The sequence below is a fragment of the Bos taurus genome, chromosome X (assembly GCF_002263795.3).
Source record: "Bos taurus isolate L1 Dominette 01449 registration number 42190680 breed Hereford chromosome X, ARS-UCD2.0, whole genome shotgun sequence".
In the NCBI taxonomy this organism is placed as follows: Eukaryota; Metazoa; Chordata; class Mammalia; order Artiodactyla; family Bovidae; genus Bos; species Bos taurus.
The window spans coordinates 99,995,406-100,014,919 of NC_037357.1; the positions used below are offsets into that span (position 1 = coordinate 99,995,406).

The window sequence follows — 19,514 nt, forward strand, 5'->3', positions numbered from 1 at the left end:
CATTGTTATTATCACTGCATAAGCCATTCTATTATAAGTCTGATACATCTTCTAATCAGATGCTTCCTCTCCTTCCAGTCACTTCAACAGTCTGGTTTTGTCCCTATTGTCAATCCTCAGCCTTTAATGCTCAATTTGTGTGCTCTAGCAAAGGGGCTCATTAATGACCTTCTAAAAGCCAAATACAAGGGCCTCTTAACAGCTTTCATCCTGTGTCAAATGCCCCTGGCATTTGATTCTATTCATCATCCCATCCTCTTTACTGATTTTCATGGCACTGCCCCATTCTGGTCTTCCTCCTCTGCCTCCACTGCTCCTCTCTGGCTTCTCTGCCTCTGGCCCCATGCTCAAATCTGCATGTTCTCCAACTTCCATCTTTGTCTTTATTTCTTTCCCACCCTAGATCCTTCCCTGTATACTTTCATCAGATCTCACAGATCCAACAACCTGCAACCATTTCTTTAAATAGCTGTAAACACCAGTTAGCTTGCATATTCCCCAAAATGGTGATGTAAGCCTAAGTATTAAAAGGCTGTGATGTAGCAAGAACTGGGATTCTGTCTCATGTCTCACTGACCCCACCTGAGCAAAGAGTGCCTCTGTCAGCAGAGCACCTCTTGGAGAACAAGGACTACGGATAAAGTTGCACAGAAACATGCTACATTTGCCTCTGCTTTCTGTGGTCACACTTCTTTTAAGTTGTGTGTCCTTGGATAAATAAACAAGGAATCTCTATTGTGTGTGTGTGTGTGTGTGTGTGTGAGTGTGTGGTGAAGCTTTAGTCACTTCAAGTCCAGCTAAACCTTACCTCACCTGAGATACTATATCCTCTATTTAGGTCTCTGGTATGGAAATGATGATGCTGTATTGAAATTATTTGTCCACGTTTGTTTTCTTCACTAGAATCCAAGCTACTGAAGGTCAGAGGCTGACACTCTTTGGTGGGTGTTTGTTGAAAAGAACAGATGCTTAATAAAGTAGTCTAGGACTACGGTCAATCAATGGCTTAACTGCATACACTCATGAGATTTCCCCCAGCTCTGGGACTTCCAATGACCCCACTTCTAGTTTGTGTGAGATTTTGTATTTATGTAGGTATCAAAATCATTTACCCTCACTGTGTATGTTCTTCCTCCAACTCTCTCCCGGGCTTCTAAAACCAAAACATTAACTTCATGTTCGGCTAAGAGTTTCGCAGCAGATAATCCTAGAAGGGGGAAAAAAAAAAAGTCGAAGAACATATTAACATCTAAATGTGAAACACTGAAGATTTAAGCAGGTCTACATATAATATAAATGCAAAACATCATATACAATTCATTGATTGTCCTATCTAATAAATTTTGTGATTCTATCTAATCACCTCATCGTGATTACTGAGGTAATCACAGAAATTTTATAATCTAGAATATATTATGTTATGTATCATAATTTACTTTTATTATCTATCATAAGGTTGGTTAAAATGTAATAATTAAAAAAATATATATATATGGGTTTGGTGATAATCAAATCATATGCAAAAGAATCTGTTGAACCCCTCAATCAACCCTTATCATCCCCCTCTTCTAGAAATCCTGACTGTATAAACAGAAGTGTTTTCCTGGAAACTCGCCCTACCTCACACCAGCCCACAGTATCTCTGTACTTTACTCAATTTAAACCCCCCTATAATGACCTCTGATTATTTATATCTGGATTACATGCTAGCTAGATCTTGTTTTCCCAACTAGATTAAAAATTACCAAAGGCAGGAACCACGTTTCATACTTTATGTATTTGCTCAAAGCTGTGTACAGGCTTTCACTCATAAATAAAAACGTTCATAAAAAGTAGATTTTTAAATGCAGTATAGTAAGGGAATTCTCTGGTGGTCCAGTGGTTAGGACTCATTGGTTGCACTGCCGTGGCCCAGGTTCAATCCCTGGTTGGGGAACTAAGATTCCACAAGCCAAGTGGTAAGAAACCAAATCAAACAAAATGAAAGAAACAAAAAAAAACCCCAGTATAGTTAATACCAGAAAAGTAGAGGCAAATGTTGTAGATTAACGTTATATCAAGGGTGCATGAACATGACTTATCACTGATGTTAATCTCGATCACTGAGGCTGAGGTAGTGTTTGGCCAGGTTTCTCCACTGTAAAGCTACTCTTTTCTCTCCCCTCCCATGCTATACTCTTTGGAAGGAAGTCTATGTAAAGTCTGCACTTAAGAAGTAGAGAGTTATGTCCTACTTCCTCGAGGGTGGAGTGCTTAGTTGCTCAGTCGTGTCCAACTCTTCGTGACCCCATGGACTGTAGCCCGTCAGGCTCTTCTGTCCATGGGGATTCTCCAGGCATGAATACTGGAGTGGGTTGCCATGCCCTTTTCTGAGGGCATAAATTATTTGAAATTCATCTGCACAGGACATTTGTCTCTTCTCCCCCAATTATTTATTTATTTAACCATTTACTTAAATCCTTATGGATTCATAGACAGTTGCTTTGTAGTTTCGGTTATAATCCAATATTATGTTACTTATTTTGTTGCTCAAATTGTTTCAGCTTTGACCACTTAGCATTTTGTGTGTATGCATGTATTTGAGGACTTCGTTACTTTCTAGTATCACAAGATGCACCAGGCTCATCTTTCTCTGCCCGGCCCTACAATCAGCTATTTCTCCAGTGAGCACTGGTTCCTTTTATTAGAGAACAGTTTTAGAAACCAAGATCTGGGCTCTAAGCATGCCCACTGCTACTAGAGAATCATGTTTCTAAGACCTCTCAGCTCACAGAGTTAAGGAAAAAAGGGCGTGTATACACATTTTTAAATCTACCTTTTTTGTACTTCAATTTCTGTCTTATACCTACTTATCTTTATACTCCTCTATTACAAAAAAAACATGAAGCAGACTACATAGATAAACATACTTCAAGGAGAAAAAAATGTCAGAATATTAGGGTGAAAGAGAAATAAGAATGACACCAGAGATAAGATTAATAAAATGATACCTAAATATGTGTACAAGTAGTTAAGAAGAGGAACTGTTCTTAGTGATTTTAAAGCCCAGTAACTTGACAGTTCATTTCTAATGGTATATATCCTAAAAACAGAAAAGAATTGCAAACATTTTAATCAGTAATCATTTTGTGGGTTTAGAATTGTTATTTTGAGGCCATTATGTATGTAATGTGAAACAAAGCAAATGAGTAATCAGGTTGCTATCACTGTGATCCAGGATTTGGGGCCTAGGAATAAGGAAATTCAGATGTAAGAACAATGAGACTAAGTAGAAATCTGGGGCAGGAAATGTATAAGATGGGTCTGGAACATCAAATCATAACAGAGAGCAAGGAGGCTAACAGAGACCACTAGGATCGTGACAAAACGGCTCAGAAACCTCTCTATAAGAACTCCCACTGGCCAAAGATGGAACAGTTTGAGTATCAAATAAAAACAACTGCAGGGAGTTCCCTGGTGGCCTAGTGTTTAGGAATCTGGGCGTTCACTGCAATGCCCCAGGTTTAATCCCTTGTTGGGTAACTGAGATCCTAGCAAGCTGTGCAGCATGGCCAAAACAATAACAACAACAACCCCCCAGCTGTAATGGCTTAAATTCACTCATAATAATAATAAATAAATAAAAACTCTCATTGGTCACCTTTGGAAAATACTAAGGAATCAATTTATTAAAAAAAAAAAAAGAATTTGGCATTCATCCTATCTTCTCATTTTGCACTGAACCTCAGAGTAACCAGGTAGCTAACAAAGAGAGATTTCACTGTATAAAAGTATGCTAGCTAATAAGTGAAGACAGAAATAATTAGAATATCAACATTTTGCAACCTTTAAGGAATTAATAGATATAGTGCAATGATTGTCAACAGATGCTAACAGGACGCACACAAGAGACAGATAACCAGATATTAGCAGTCTTTTAAAGGAAGTGCATACCACCATGTATGAAGTAATTAGGAAGAAAGGAAGGAAGGAAGGGAGGGGAGAAAGGGAAAGAGCAACCAAACTAAATTCTAAGGTGATCTAGCCTCTAGCTATGACACTTAGGGGCCAGAAGGACATGTTAAATAATATCACTGGGATGCAATCAACAAAATCTAGATTGTAGGAAATCATACAGGAGTACCTGGTTTCTTTCATTTTTTAAAAAACAACTTGCCTGCTCCTGCTCTCTCTCCCCCTTTATCCTTCACCAGCTTTTCCTATAATAAACTTCTAAACATGGCTAGTTCTGTTTTGATGTCTGCTCTCAGAGGACCCAGACTGACATGGTATTTTGCTGATACAGAGAATGGTATAAAATACACATACCCAGAATCAGGGATGAGTTCGCGTCTATAAGATCTAAAATGCAGGAAGGCTAAACCATAATGTCCAGCGCTGCTCTCTGCTAATGTTTGTATGCACCTTTGACTCCTTCAAGTACAATGTACTGTTGCATTACTGACATCCATCCAAGATTTAAGTATGCAACAAATATTTGGAATCTACTCACAAAAAAAGGCATCCCGTGACAGTTTAAATAAATGTGAGCCAATGTCTGCAAACTTTGGTACAATGTGTTTTCTGGGACAGAGCCAAAGGCCTCTTCTGCTGACCATCACAAGAAAAGAAAAAGGATGAAGGTGTGATGAAAAACATATTTATGCATAAATCTTTGTTATGTTTATTTCTGTAGAATTACATCCTAGAAGGGAGATTACTAGGACAAAAGATATGAACATTTTTTAGGCTCAAAGCACTGCTCTATATTGAAAAGCAGAGAAACTCAGATGCAAAAAGTTTAATTTCTTCCCAGTTCCCCTTAATCAATCTAACCATAAACCAATTAGATTGATTAAAAACACCCATGGGTTTGCTAGAATTACTTGATTAGCTCCTCTTCTAAGGGAGGAGGAACTTGCCCTCTGCATGCTTCCTAAGGAGAAGCAGAGGTGGCTCTGAATTCCAGCAGCTGTTGGGACCTGTAGCAATCATGCCCCCAGAGGCAGCCTGACAGTTGGTTTAGTGCTTCACATCCTACAGATCAATTTCAGGTGCCTTTCCTGTTGCCTTTCAGTCTTTCTTCAGAATAGATTTTATTACCCCCATATTCCCGATAAGGAAACCAAGTGCCTGATATGCCCACAACAAAGTCTCCTAAAAAGTGAAAATTTTTATTTCTTACACCCTAACTTATAAAGCTGGAGCCTCAATAAAGTAGAATCTAATGTGTAATTCTAAACAAGCTTGATGAGTGGGGTTCAGTGACAGTAGTAAATAAACACTACTCCAGAGGCTAAAGGAGGTAGGGGAAGCAGAGCTAGCTGAGCCAGGACAAATGAGCACACCAGTAACAAAGGTCATTTTGCACTTTGGCATTTAAGGATATAAACAAAATTAAAAAGCTTGGGGGTGAGGGGAAGGTTTCTACATTACAGGAAAATGATTGGCCCTATCTCAGCAAGGGCCAAAAAAGTTTGAGCTCTTAGTTTGAGAAATAAGTAACATGTTTAAAACGTTTCAAAGAGATTCCAGAAAAAATGGTTTTCAAAAGGTCTGTTAGGGAAATTAAAATGGAAGCAGTCTTGTTCAGGCTTCAGAAGTAGGGGAGCAGGCCTCTGACCAACTTCTGATCCTGCTTGGACTACATGTCTGCCTATAAACACACCAATTGTTATCAGCAAGTCAAGCGGCACTTTATAGATAAGAAAGAGAGTAGGTCTTAGAATTCCTTAGGCCCCTGGGGACCTAGCCAGGCCCCCAGGATTTAAGGAATCTTGTGACTCACAAGATGAAATAAACAGCATTGTAAAAGTTAAAAAAAATAGAGCTGCATTTTTGCATGCAAACTGATGAAAATACCAGTTTGTGGCCTAGGGTTATAGGCAGGACCCCCAAAGCTGCAATCTAAAGTCTCGCCAGTGGGATGGAGGCACCGGCTTGGACCCTTTTCCCAACTGGGACTCCAGATTGCTGTTACTTGGAGCTGCCCAGAGCTGTTCAAGTCTAGATGCAGGTTTCAGCCCAATTTGGTGATGTATATGCTGTTATTTCTCTATATTGTTTCTATACCTTTCCTTTAAATGACTATATATTGAAATTAAGTTAAATAAACTTCTATTAAAAATTGAAATTCTTTATTCATGTATAACAAGTGGTTTCTTTTGTTACGAATCCATCAAACCCAAAATGAAAGTAAAACTTTAGGTAAAACAAGGCCTTGGAATTTTAAAGGGAAAGATTTAAGTCATTTTAAAAAATACACTTTCTGTATTGGTGTATGAAAAAAGTCGCCAGTCCAGGTTCGATGCACGGTACTGGATGCTTGGGGCTGGTGCACTGGGACGACCCAGAGGGAGGGTAGGGGAGGGAGGAGGGAGGAGGGTTCAGGATGGGGAACGCGGGTATACCTGTGGCAGATTCATTTCAATATTTGGCAAAACTAATACAATATTGTAAAGTTTAAAAATAAAATTAAAAAAAAAAAAAAAAAAAAGAAACGAATCGCCAGTCTGGGTTCCATGTGGGATACAGGAAGCTTGGGGCTGGTGCACTGGGATGACCCAGAGGGATGGTATGGGGAGGGAGGTGGGAGGGGGGTTCAGGATGGGGAACACCTGTATACCCGTGATGGATGCATGTTGATGTATGGCAAAACCAATACAATATTGTAAAGTAAAAAATAATAATAATAATTAAAAAAATACACTTTCTAAGATGCTGAATAAATTGGGGGTGGGGAGTGAATGTTTCAGTTTGCATATTTACTGTGAAGAAGACTCTGATAAAGAACTTCCATGGTAATTTAAAACTAGAAAATACAGAATATGAAAATACAGTCAAGATGCCATTAGAAAATTTACTTTTGAATAATAACTAATTTTGAATAAATAGCTCAGTTAAGTCATAAATAAAGCACAGACAAACACTTGTGGTCCAAAAGGGTTTTTTCTAATATATCAACTACTGTCTGTTGATTTGAATGGGGAAAAAAAACACTAAAATAATGTCTGCTTCAAGGTATAAGTGTTCAGTTATATTTCTGAATTCTTTTCTTGTCCTTATTCTGTGTAATTACTATGCATTCTACCCTCCCCTCATCACTACAAAATTCAATAATCACCTATGGGAAAAAATCATCTCTCAAATGTCAACTCCACAGATTAGTTTAAGGGCTTTTGACATATATTTCAAAATCAATAAATAGAAGTTGGGTTTTTTTTTTTTTTGATAAATGGGATAAAATTGTTAGAAAAGAAAAGATTTTTAAGTCTGAAGGTAAGTTATCAAATACAATGTAGCTAATAAAAATAAATTTTAAAATCAAATTTTTTATTTTCATATTTGTTAGAGAAAATGTCATATTAAACCTATTTCATTTTGTTCCAGAGATACACAGGTTTGCCAAAGCTAAGAGTATTGTGCATGATAGCTCTTCCTGTCATTCATTTTCTCTAGTTTAATGGCCACATGAAATCTAGGGCAATAAAAGAAGCCAGCTTCCCACCCACCTCTCCTGGCACCCCTCCCAACCTTCAAGATAGGGAAAAGGGTTTTAATAGTGGTAGGCTAGTAAATGGTTAACAACCATCCCTGGCCTCAGGCCATGGAGAGGACACTTGATTTGCAACATTTGTATCTCCATGATATATATACACTCTCATCATGGCTGATTTGGAATCACCAGTGTGATTACAAGCTACCAGTGTGATATCACTGAACGTGAAACTGGGAAGACATATGTTTGATCAGGCTCAGTCCTTTCAAGACAGTAGAAGCTGGCTCCAACACATGCTGTTAGATCTATAGATTCCTGGACTCCTGTCAGAGATGGGAAGGAAAAACAAGTCTTGCAGAGAGGCAATCTATTGAACTTGCAAGTGTATGAGATTCATTGATATCCTAGACTCTTAAGTGTCCTAGTGTCTAGCCTGTGAACCTCCCATGGGCATGTCTGAAGAAAGAGATCTAAGGGGGGCACTGCTAAAATATTTATGCACCTGCACCAAGAGCTCTTCCTCTCCCAAATCGTGGCAAACCAAGTTCATTAGGAGGGAAAGAGCCCCAAACTCCCAAATTTCCAGTGGTCTTCTGTCACAGTAGTAGGTTTTCTGTGACAGTGGTCTTCTGTGGAGAAACTAAATGCACAGAATTTGTTAAAGCCCTATTATGTATATAAGGATCTGATCAGTTTCAAAATGCAAAAATCCCAAAAAAGAGAAAACGGCAGAAGGGAATCTTTAATCACTTTGCAATTAAGTATTTTAAATAAGGATGATGAGCTTAAAACAATACAATTTCTTTTCTGGTTTCTCTCTCTTCAACCATTTGGGTTTTAGAGAAACCAAAATAAAATAGGTTAATGGATTTATTAGAGAGGCTTAAAAAAAACTCAAGTCTGCTAAAAGCACACCTCATATGAGAGTTCAGGCAATTGTTAATCCTGGTTATTAGATCAGGAAAGCCTGGGTGAGATGATGTATGCAGCCAGCATCAGTGTTGCCATAGCAACCTCAAACCAACCTCCAGCTTCTTACAGCCACTGCCCATGGAAACCGTGCTTCCATAGATTCAGCAGTGCCTCTGATGTCCTGAAATGGCTCCTCCCCATAGAAATGGAATAGGAAATGATTTAAGCCACACAGCACACCTGGAGAAGGAATTAATATCAGCAACGGAGCCTTTGAGGAAATGGCCCTTTGCTTCCTGGGCTATAAATCTGTAACTGTGGAACCTAGCTTCATACCTGCCTTCTCTACCTCCTCAGCAAGGGCCCTTTCTTTTACCTTACTTCTTCAAGTACATTCACATTAGGAAAAGATGAAATTTTTCCATTTGACTTGTGCTACCCTTTCCAGTTCAATTATTGATTTTCCTTCTACAACAAATGATTAGAATAAACCTTGAAATGTAGCATATTCCTCATGAAAAATGTCCAGTGACCCCACTTTCAGTATGGACAAGTGATCATCTCTCACAATCTGTTACCCTGCTGTATTTTTTTTCTTATCACACATCACCACCTGGTACTCTCTATACATCTGCTGCTTCCCACCACTGCAGTCATAGCCACTCTTGTCCAAACCATTGTGGCCCTTTGCCCTTGTCCAAGGAAACATAACCTCCTGCCCAGAGATCTGCCTCTTGACTAGTGTCTAATATGTGTTATACACCTTTGCATCCCTGGAATGGAGCCTGCTGTGTTGCAGGTGCTCAAACGCTTGTTGCAATGAACAGAGGAACTACATACCAAGAAAACAAAACCGTGCTCACCTGTATGAGGGCAACAGGCAAGTTTCCAAAGCTACTTAGATTATATTTATCTCAAGCAACTAAGAGATACTGACAAGGATAGAGTGCCTGGTCATTTAAACCTTTATGCCCAGGTAAGTTAAAAGATTCTTAATACTACTAGTACATTTTCTACATACATACACATGATAAAACCATTCTTGTTATCTATCTACCTACCTATCTATCTATATCTACCTGCATTTTGTGCTTCCTTTCAGAGAAATAATTATCTGCTTTTGAAAATGCCAAATCTTCTAATCCCTTTGATAAGCTAAAAAAGACAGAACTGTCTCAAATGATAAACAGATAAAAACTAGCAATTAACTTTAATTTGCCCTCAATTCGACAGACTGGTTGTCTAGACAGTGCTAATTTATTTGATTATTGTTCAGCATTCATCTTCACTTTAGATAAATGGATCTCACCCAACTTAGGGAATGCAATTACCCTTTAATTCATTATTTGCCCCATTCTTTCACTGAAACTGAAAATACACTCAGGGGCACCCCATAGTGCTGTACTCAGATTCTGCATACTAGGATGCACTGTGGTTAGGCAGCAATTTCCAAAATGTTTTACAGAATACTAGTCTTCAAGATGCTCTGGGGTAAAGTATCAATGGTCATGGAAGTTGGGACATAGGCTGTTTATCCTTCTGGGAAATGTATGGTGCATGCTAGCATACTAAAGGCTCTGATAAGTCCTGCATTGAAGAGACTCATTTAACTTAGCATTTCTCCACCTTTTGCCTAAAAAAAAAAAAAAATCACATCTAAAAAAATACACTTTGGGAAATCTTGGTTTCATTTCTTAAAATATTCGCAAATATTTAGTAATAAACTCACCTAAGCAGGGTCCCAAATGAACAATGCCTAGAGCACAAGCTAAGGGTTGAAGCAAAGCTTTAGTGTAGCTATTGTTTATGTTCTGCTGGCTCTCCTAGTTCTTCCTGTTTATTTATTAAAGTGGGATTTTTCTTCAACTTTGACGTTCATCACCACCTATGAATGTGTATAGTGTACATCACATATTAAATATTTTATTAATTTTCTATTATTCAGTGAAGTGTTCTCTGACCAATGAATTCTTATATAATGGCACTTTTGGATTCTTGGATCAAATACTACAAGGAAAAAAGTACAATCAAACATCAGTTCATACTGAAGTTCTAGAAGCAATGTTCCCAAAGAAAGAAAAAAGCTAAAACCATAAATTTCGTTCAAAGCACATATTGAGCATTCAATCAATATTTACTGAATAAATAAATAAATAAATGAGTGAAGAATACATGCAGGACATGCAAGAAAAAGGTTTTTAACTTAGGCCACAGCTAACAATTAATTTAATCTGAAAAAAAAGTCACCTGAAAGGTCATTCTTGTTACATTTCAGAATTCATCCAAGATCCACAGCACTTCTGTCAAGCATTATTTCCACCATGAAACACTTCCCTGCCTGTCATTTCCTTCTCCTTTTTGTGTCACCACTGAACTAGCCTCAAACATCAAGGGCACTTCAGGATCATAGTTGTAATCCCTGCTACATAGAGGGGTCCTAAGCCTCACATGGTCACTGGATAGATAAATGGACTAACATAACTTAACTCTTCCATTTGGGTCTGAATTTTGTCAGATGTCTTCAATGACCAATGACCTTATTTGTTATTACAAATGCATATTAAATTGAAATGTATATTTAACACTGATGGCTTCAATTCAATACATAAAATCTGTAAATACCAATATTAGTATTTAAAAATCACATTGACCACCACAGCCTTCCATTTTCTTCACCAATGTTCTCTCCCCAAGTTCTTTCTTTTCAAAATAGGCAGGTTCACTGTTCTATTTGGATGAACCACAAGCTGGAATCAAGATTGCCAGGAGAAATGGCAATAACCTCAGATATGCAGATGACACCACCCTTATGGCAGAAAGTGAAGAAGATCTAAAGAGCCTCTTAATGAAAGTGAAAGAGGAGAGTGAAAAAGTTGGCTTAAACCTCAACATTCAGAAAAGTAAGATCATGGCATTCAGTCCCATCACTTCATGGCAAATAGATGGAGAAACAATGGAAACAGTGACAGACTTTATTTTCTTGGGCTCCAAAATCTCTGAAGATGGTGACTGCAGCCATGAAATTAAAAGATGCTTGCTCTTTGGGAGAAAAGCTATGACCAACCTAGGCAGCATATTAAAAAGCAGAGACATTACTTTGCCAACAAAGGTCTGTATAGTCAAAGCTATGGTTTTTCCAGTGTTATGTATGGATGTGAGAATTGGACCATAAAGAAAGCTGTGTGCCGAAGAATTGATGCTTTTGAACTGTGGTGTTGGAGAAGACTCTTGAGAGTCCCTTGGACTGCAAGGAAATCAAACCAGCTAATCCTAAGAAAATCAGTCCTGAATATTCATTGGAAGGACTGATGCTGAAGCTGAAACTCCAATACTCTGGCCACCTGATGCAAAGAACTGACTCATTGGAAAAGACCCTAATGCTGGGAAAGACTGAAGGCAAGAGAAAAAGCGGGTATTAGAGGATAAGATGGTTGGATGGCATCACTGACTCCATGGACATGAGTTTGGGCAAGCTCTGGGAGTTGGTGATGGACAGTGTGAATGAGTATCTGGAAGAAAGACCCAAATACTGATTTAAGTTAGAGTAGGATATCAATATGAAGGATGATGAAAACCATTTCCAAAATACAACATGGAAGGAAAAAAAAAAAAAAGCTTTGAAGAAGGGGTCCAAAAGAGAAAGCTGAAGACAGACCCTTGAACCAACTATATTGAAAAAGATACTGGAAGATAGATCATGCATAACTTAATCCAACCTTTAATTTTACAGATGACAGAACTGTGATTCAAAGATGTTAAGCTGCCTTAATTCATAAGGCTAGATGACAAGAGAACAAAAAACAGATCATCCAAAGGAAAACACAAATTGCTGGTAAAACTGCAAAACATTTTTCAAATAAAAGGATAAAGCAGTCCTAGTAATCAACTTGTCTCAAACACTTACAGCATTTAAAATGTAACTTGACTTCTTTTGATTCATTTTATGCAGTTCTAAACACTTGAATTTAAAATGAAAAGTAACTGATATTATGAAATCCATCTATCTCATACATGCAAGGAATTCCCTGGTGGCTCAGACGGTAAAGAGTCTGCCTGCAATGCAGGATAACCAGGTTCGACCCCCGGGTCAGGAAGATCCTCTGGAGAAGGAGATGGCAACCTACTCTAGTACCTCGCCTAGAAAATTCCATGGATGGAGGAGCCTGGCAGGCTATAGTCCATGGGGTCACAGAGTCAGACACAACTAAAGCAACTTCACTTCACTTCATACATGCAAGTGTCGTTTTCAAACCAGTGCCAATTGGATGTCTATACTCTTGCAAACCCCTGTTTGTGATATGAAACTGCAATATTATCTCAGTTTTGGGGAGTATACCTGCATTTAAATACTGGCCAGATTTATCATATATAAAATATGTGTATGTCACACCTGCACAAAGGCTGCATGACCCGATATTTGCCAATAACAGACTTCCACATTTCCTTTTCTCAACTACTGGTCTCTGTGATCCAATTATACTATAGTTATACTATACTTCTATAATTATATTATATTTAGATCTATTGTTTTATGTTTGTTTGGGTTTTTTGCTTGTTTGTTTTTCCCTTTTGGCAATGCCACAGCATGTGGGATCTTAGTTCCCCAACCAGGGATCAAACCCATGCCCGCTGCAGTGGAAGCGCAGTCTTAACCACTAAACCACCAGGGAAGTCCTTAGATCTATTGCTAAATAGCCAAGAATTATGTATAGATTCATATAAATTAGTATTGGACAAATGCTAAAACTGCCTATTAAATGTCAGATAAACCCCAAAGCTCATTCAACCATGAAGACCTCAAAAAATCAGAATCAAATAAATTTAATTCTTGTATTCTTTGTTGACCATCAAAAGTTAATAAAGTCAAAGAATTCTAGCTTAGAGAAAAAAAAAATAGGGGCCAAGAAGTGGTCCTGAGAGGCAGAAAATGAATGCTTAAGTTGCAATAAACCACAGAGTATCTAAATAACCAAGGCACGGAAACTTAGTGACATATCTTTTACTGTAAGCTTTTCTTAATCACTACAAAACCATACAGTATGTGCTGCCAAGTTCTGGGTTAAAATGCCTAAAACACTGCTAGCAGAAATGATTCTTCATGGTGGTGTAGTTCAACAAAAAGGGAAACTGTGGTATGTTGTGGACTTGCTGGCAGGATTTAGAACATTAGTCAATCTTCTTGCGAAACGACTTTCTGTCTCCAGTGATAAGAAAGATTTCATCCTTGCTGCTCTTACACAGCACAACGTTCTGAGTGGCTAGTGCTCTCAAGTCTTTTAGTAGAGCTCAGTCTGTGGATATAAATATAGGGAGGTTCTGTTGCTTAGTCACTATTTAGAAATACCTCTCTCTACAAGACACTTGAAATTTAATCTAACAAAACAAAACATGGAAAGACTCTAATCACCCAGGACTATCCAGTGTTATGGTGAAAGTGCTTTCACTGTGTCCTGGCTAACCAAGGGGGCAGACGTGACACACTAGGGTGACCTCAGCGACTACCAGGATCACATCACTAGAGGCACAGCAGGCAACAGTTTTCCTTCCCTGGAACTCTTAGCATGCGTTTAAATTAAACATTGCTCATATGCGGCTTAGGGCTTCCCGACTCTGTACTCCTTTGGACTCTCTGGTATGTCTTTTTTCTATCCTCTTATCTCTACCTGTTAAAAATCCTACTTATCTCTCAAGGTCCTGGCATTTTGTTCAGATTCATAATATTAATATTTCTCTTATTGTACGAATGTCAATTATTTTCTCACTTGGTTACTGCTCACAAGAGGGTGGGGCACTGTGTGAGCTGGGACACTTGTTATTCCTCTTTATCTACCTCTAGCCTTGTGGTCTGGTAGGCATATGGCAGCAGCTCCCAAAATGCTTGAACGAGTTTCCAGGTCCCACAGCCACCCCTGCTCATAATGAGCTGCTTTCAGGGGTACAGCATTCTCTTTCCCTAGATGTGTTTGTTCAAAGCTATAGCCAGGAGATACTGTGGAGATGATTAAAATCTTAGGGGACTGAACTAGATTGTCTTTTAAAAACTCCTTTAGCCCAAAGACTCTGAAGTATTCACTGTCCCCTGGAGGTGGGATTTTTTTTTTTCTCTCTTTCCCTTTTATTCTCTCTTCCTAAAGAGAGCTAATTCAGAAATTCCCAGGGGCAGATTTTAAAATCTTACACCACCGGATTTCTGTCATTTGCTTTATCTGTGTTGGTTCGTAAGAACTAGCATGTAAAGTCAGTGACTCAACTGCTATCCTTAAAATAACATCAAGACATAGGACAGAAAGTTCAAATGGTCAGATATAGATTACAAGCTCCACAAGAGAGAAAAGTCAAGGAGAGGCAAAAGGACCAAGCAAAAGGGCTTTAATCGGGTATTGAAGAATGGATAGAATGCAAATGTTCAGAGAGAAGCACTTCTGTGTTAAGAAAAACAAAAAACAGGGAAGGACCAGAGGAACAAAATAAACATGGTGTAGCACTGAAGACAAGACAGCAGTGTGCCTAAAGCCATGTTAGGGATGGTGGGAAATGCTACTTGTCCAACAAGGTGAGACTAGACACGTGTGGGGTGGGGAGGGGAGCTTGAGAGGCTGGCAATAGACCACTGAATGTCTTGAGCAGAACAAGCTGATGAAAGAAGTATTTTTAAAAAATCAAGTCTTAAAAAAACTTAAAAAAAAACCAAGGGATGGACATGAAGGGAGACCCCAAAGGGTGGTCATTAGGAAGATGGTTAAAACCTGGTTAGCCGAAGGGGTTAAGGGTCCTTCCTGGGGATGGCAGACATACAAGAGAGGAAAGAGCTCCAAGGAGGAGTTAGAAGAATTTGTTGACTGGCTATAGAAGATAAAACAGAAGGGGTGCCCAAAATGATGGAAAGGATAGTGGTGCCAAGAACAGAGTCGAGGAAGTGAGTAAGAGAAGCTGGGTTGGAGGACAAGGAGGCTTTGGAACACATTGAATATGAAGTAAGAATAAGACAGTCAACTCTGAAATATAAATATCCAAGAGCAGACAAGCTATGGTACAGGAGTTGGGACAAAGCAAAGGATTTAAACTAGACACTTCAGAGCTTTGTGTAGATAAAGCAAAAGGTGAGGTCCTGGAATGAAAAGAGAGGGGGAGAATGCATATGAGCGCCAAAGTGATAAATAACTTCCTGGAGGCCATTTCAAAACCAGAAGGTTGCAAGAATATGGGCCCAATGAAAGGACTAGAAAAGGAGCAATCAGTGTAGGATAAAAACTCAGGATCTGATGATGTCACAGAAAACACGAAAGAAGTTCCAGAAAGGACTTGGTGATGGATGACAGATGATGGATGAAGGGCCAGAGCATATTGAAGATACCATAACACTACTTACAAATGAGTAGGAAGGGTTGCCCCTTCTCAATTAAATACATAAAATTTAATTGGTGAGTGGGAGGAAAAAGGGATCTTGTGGCTGTAAGACATGGTCTGTTCTATGATTTTTAATGACAAAGGGGAGATACATTAAGATGTTGCTGTTCTTTGTGCAGAGATAGTTACAAAAAATGAAAGATAATTCCGTGCATATGGATTGCTTTTGAGGAATTTAGGATTTGTATGCTTTGGAGAACTATTTTGTTATAAAACAGGAATAACACAGCAGATGCAAAGTATTGGCCATATATTATAAGTATGTATATATGTGGCACACTAAAATGTGCCAGTTCTGACGAGTTTTAAGAAAGCATTTAAAACTGATATGGGGACTATTAAGTAACTCATGGGATACTCCTAAGAAAACACAAAGATGAGTGTTTCAGAGCTCAAGAACCATTGCAAAGTAACGCCTCTCACCTGCTTGGGAAACACCCCGTTCGTGTGCAGGATTTATCCTGAGCTAGACTTACATCTACTTTCATTTTAGCTGTGAAGCATCTGGCAAGACACCGCAGCCAGAAAGCAATGTTTCTGGTCACTTTTGGTGTTAAAATAAAATCATACTGATAAGAGATGATATTAAAGGAATCCCAGTGCCTTTTCCACTGTCACTGATGAAGTGGAAGTTGGGTTCTGGAATAGGAGTGTGAACTACAATGCAAGAAATACTCTCTTCTTCCTGAATGTGGAAATGAACAAAGTAATAATTCTTAGTGACCATGGAAAGATCCAGATTTTGAGGAACCTAAAGCTTACATAATTTGGTTGCCTCTTCAAGAAAAAAAAAAAAAAAGAATGCAAAATTACAAATACAAGATTCAGTATGAAACTGGTTATTTTTTTTTTTTTGGATGAGAACCAGAAGGGACCTGCAGTTCTAAGGCTGTAGAACCTTACATCAGCTACATGGTAAATCCAATTCTGTTCATGACCAACTACTTCGAGTAAAGTATGGAAAGGGAGAAGAGCCAGTCATCAGGCAGAGAAAAAGTAAAAGACAAAATGCTCCTTAAGGGATACGAGAACAAGAAGACAGGCATAAAATCACAGTAAGAACCCTAAACTGTGAAATATGAATGATATGGAGATGGGGAACGGAGACGGAACTCCTAGTCAATTTACACAACACATTATCATCATCTTTATTTTCCAGTGATGAACAATCACAGTGCTTATCTAGGAGGCTTGCATACAAGAATCAGGCTTTTAGAAACACCAGTCCACTTCATTGCAGGCACTCAACAAGTGTTTGCTGAATGAATAAATAAGCTAATAAATGAATGAAGGGAAACAAGAGAAATACTTTTTCATACTCTCAACCAAGATCTGCTTTCCTAATGCTCTGACATACATGTGTGTTTTTGCTGGCCCTGACTGGAGTTGTTAGAGCAATAGCTCAAGTCGGTCTCTTCCCTGGTGGTTAAGAATGTTACCTGAAACAGGCCAAGTCAAAAGCTATCTCCAAGCAAAATTCATCTGTAAGCATGTTCAGAGTCTCTTCAAAAGGATTATAGATAAAAATGGCTACTTGGAGGCACCCTACTTACTCCCTCCCACCTCATTTCTCCCTCCTTCTAAATTAGATCCTGCAGGTATATTTCAGAAATGATTAACATCCTCCCAGGTCGTGGACAGACTAGTGTGGGGCTCTATCTAGATGTGAAACACAATTCTTAAATTTCAAACATTTTACCAAATATGACATCATAAGTGACAATTTGATGTGTCAATCATGATGAGGTTTCCAGGAAGATCCGAGGAAACTTCCTACACCACTCAGTTGGTCAGCTACAAACCCAAACTGAGACTAGAGGAACATAGGCTTGCCAGCTGCTTCGTAACAGGGCAAGATTCAGGCGGTGAAGAAAGACACAAACAGGGCATTCCCTTATCTGCCCGCAGCCCCTGCTTCACAGAGGGATTCCCTTTGAGCAATAAATGCCCTACACTTTCTGCGAGTTCTGAAAAAAAAAAGAGGCGGGGGGTGGAGTAGGTTAAAACTAAGAGCCCACCTTTCTCCCCCTGCCCCCACCTTAAAAAAAAAAAAAAAAAAAGAATAGCAGGACTGGAACAACACTATTACTACCTCGATACGACAAAAATCCATAAACTGATCTTCTGTTTGGGGCAAAGGGCGTGAAATCAGTAAGGCAGAACAACCACCGCCGGAATTAGGAGTAAGGGTCTCACGTGAGAGAAAACCATTGTCACTTTCCCAGCTGGGTGAGGTGACTTCGCAGAGTTACCTCCGTTTCTAGGTTTTGTAAAATAGGGACGAATAGAGTACCCACCTCACAGGACCGCTGAGGACTGAGAAAATCCACGTAAACTACTAAATGCAACTGCACCGCAAGAGCTAATTATTTCGTAGTAGTAGTAAAAATTATTGTGCCTGCCTCCCCCAGGTCACACCACCGGCTCAATCCCATTCCCTCCTCGCAGGATCGGGGGCCCGGCAGCTGTAGCAATCTCGCATGCACAAGGGGGAGGCCCGCAGGGGGACACCCCCCCCCCCCGGGGACCCCTCCCACCCCCGCCCCCAAACGCCACTTTCAGACTGCAAGTCCCCCACACTGGGCCGCCCAGGGTCCCTCAGGCTAGTGCTACGGTCCACACTGACCTGAGATGCCGCCTCCTATCACGACTACGTCGAACATCTGGCCCGCGTCACTCGTCTTCTGCAGACTCTCCATGCTCTGGTTGCGGTTCTCCCGGGGCGTGGGTACAGGAGTGGGTCTGGCCGAGGGCGGAGCGGACTTTTCTACCGAGTCTCGGGGGGAGCCCGAGGGCGGAGCCGATTCCTCCACCGATTCCTGGGCGGAGCCGGGCGCCGAGGGCGGAGCGACCCCTGGTACTGGTACCCCGGGGGAATCCGGGGGTGGAGCCGATCCTTCCACTAATCTTTGGGGGTAACTTTGCTCTGAGAGCTGAGTGGACTCTTGTGTGGACACTTGAGAGTTCACGGGACTAAGAGGTCCCGGTATCGAACTCCGAGGGGTGCTAAGATCTGAGGGTGGGGAGGACCCTCGAATTGACACTCGGGAGAAGTCCGAAATCGCGATAGATCCTCGCGCCAAACTCTCAGGAAAGCTGACCACCGAGGGCGGGGCAGACCCTTGTACGGACTCTCGGGACAAGGCTGAGAGCGGGGCAGATCTTTTTGCAGATAACTGCTGGAAGTCGGACATGGAGACACGGCTGGACTCTTGTCCTGATAGTGGGGGGGAGTTACTGGGTGTAGGTGGTCCTTGCACCGAACCCAAGGGGGAGCCGGATACTGAGGGCGAGGTTAATCCAAGTAGTGACACTGGGGGTGTGTTATTGGGTGGTGGAGGTGCTGGTGCCGATATTTTGATAAAGGCGGGCTTCACGGGTGAGATGGACCCCTGCACCGACCCTCTGAAGGTGTTAGTGGGTCTAGGAGTTTCTCCTATTGATATCCGGGTGGAGCCCGGTGCTGAGTGCAAGGTGGTGTGTAGGGGCAATCGGGGAGACCTTGAGGGCTGGACAGATCCTTGTACGGATACCCGGGGGGAGCTGGGGCCCGGGTTAGAGGCCGAGGCGGCCTCGTCTGTGGTGGTCGGGTGGAGGGCAGACATACGGACCCTGTCGTTCAGGCCGCGGGTGCCAAAGCCCCAGATGTCAACCCTGAGACCTGTGTCAGTTCTTAAGCCAAAACCCGGGATGAGTTGGGAGGGCGCGCTGAAGCCTC

At 40.4% G+C, this 19,514-nt stretch overlaps 1 protein-coding gene across 1 annotated transcript in view; it reads right to left on the minus strand.

The window, feature by feature from the left end:
• MAOA (monoamine oxidase A) overlaps nt 1-18,708 on the minus strand; it is an 80,682-nt gene extending 61,974 nt beyond the window's left edge. Inside the window, exons 1-2 of the mRNA NM_181014.2 lie at nt 18,423-18,708; nt 1,113-1,207 (exon numbers count right to left, since the gene is read on the minus strand). Of these exons, the coding sequence (NP_851357.2) occupies nt 1,113-1,207; nt 18,423-18,495 (168 nt within the window). The 5' untranslated portion in view covers nt 18,496-18,708. The remainder of the gene's footprint in view (nt 1-1,112; nt 1,208-18,422) is intronic.
• Nucleotides 18,709-19,514: the final 806 nt, after the last annotated feature.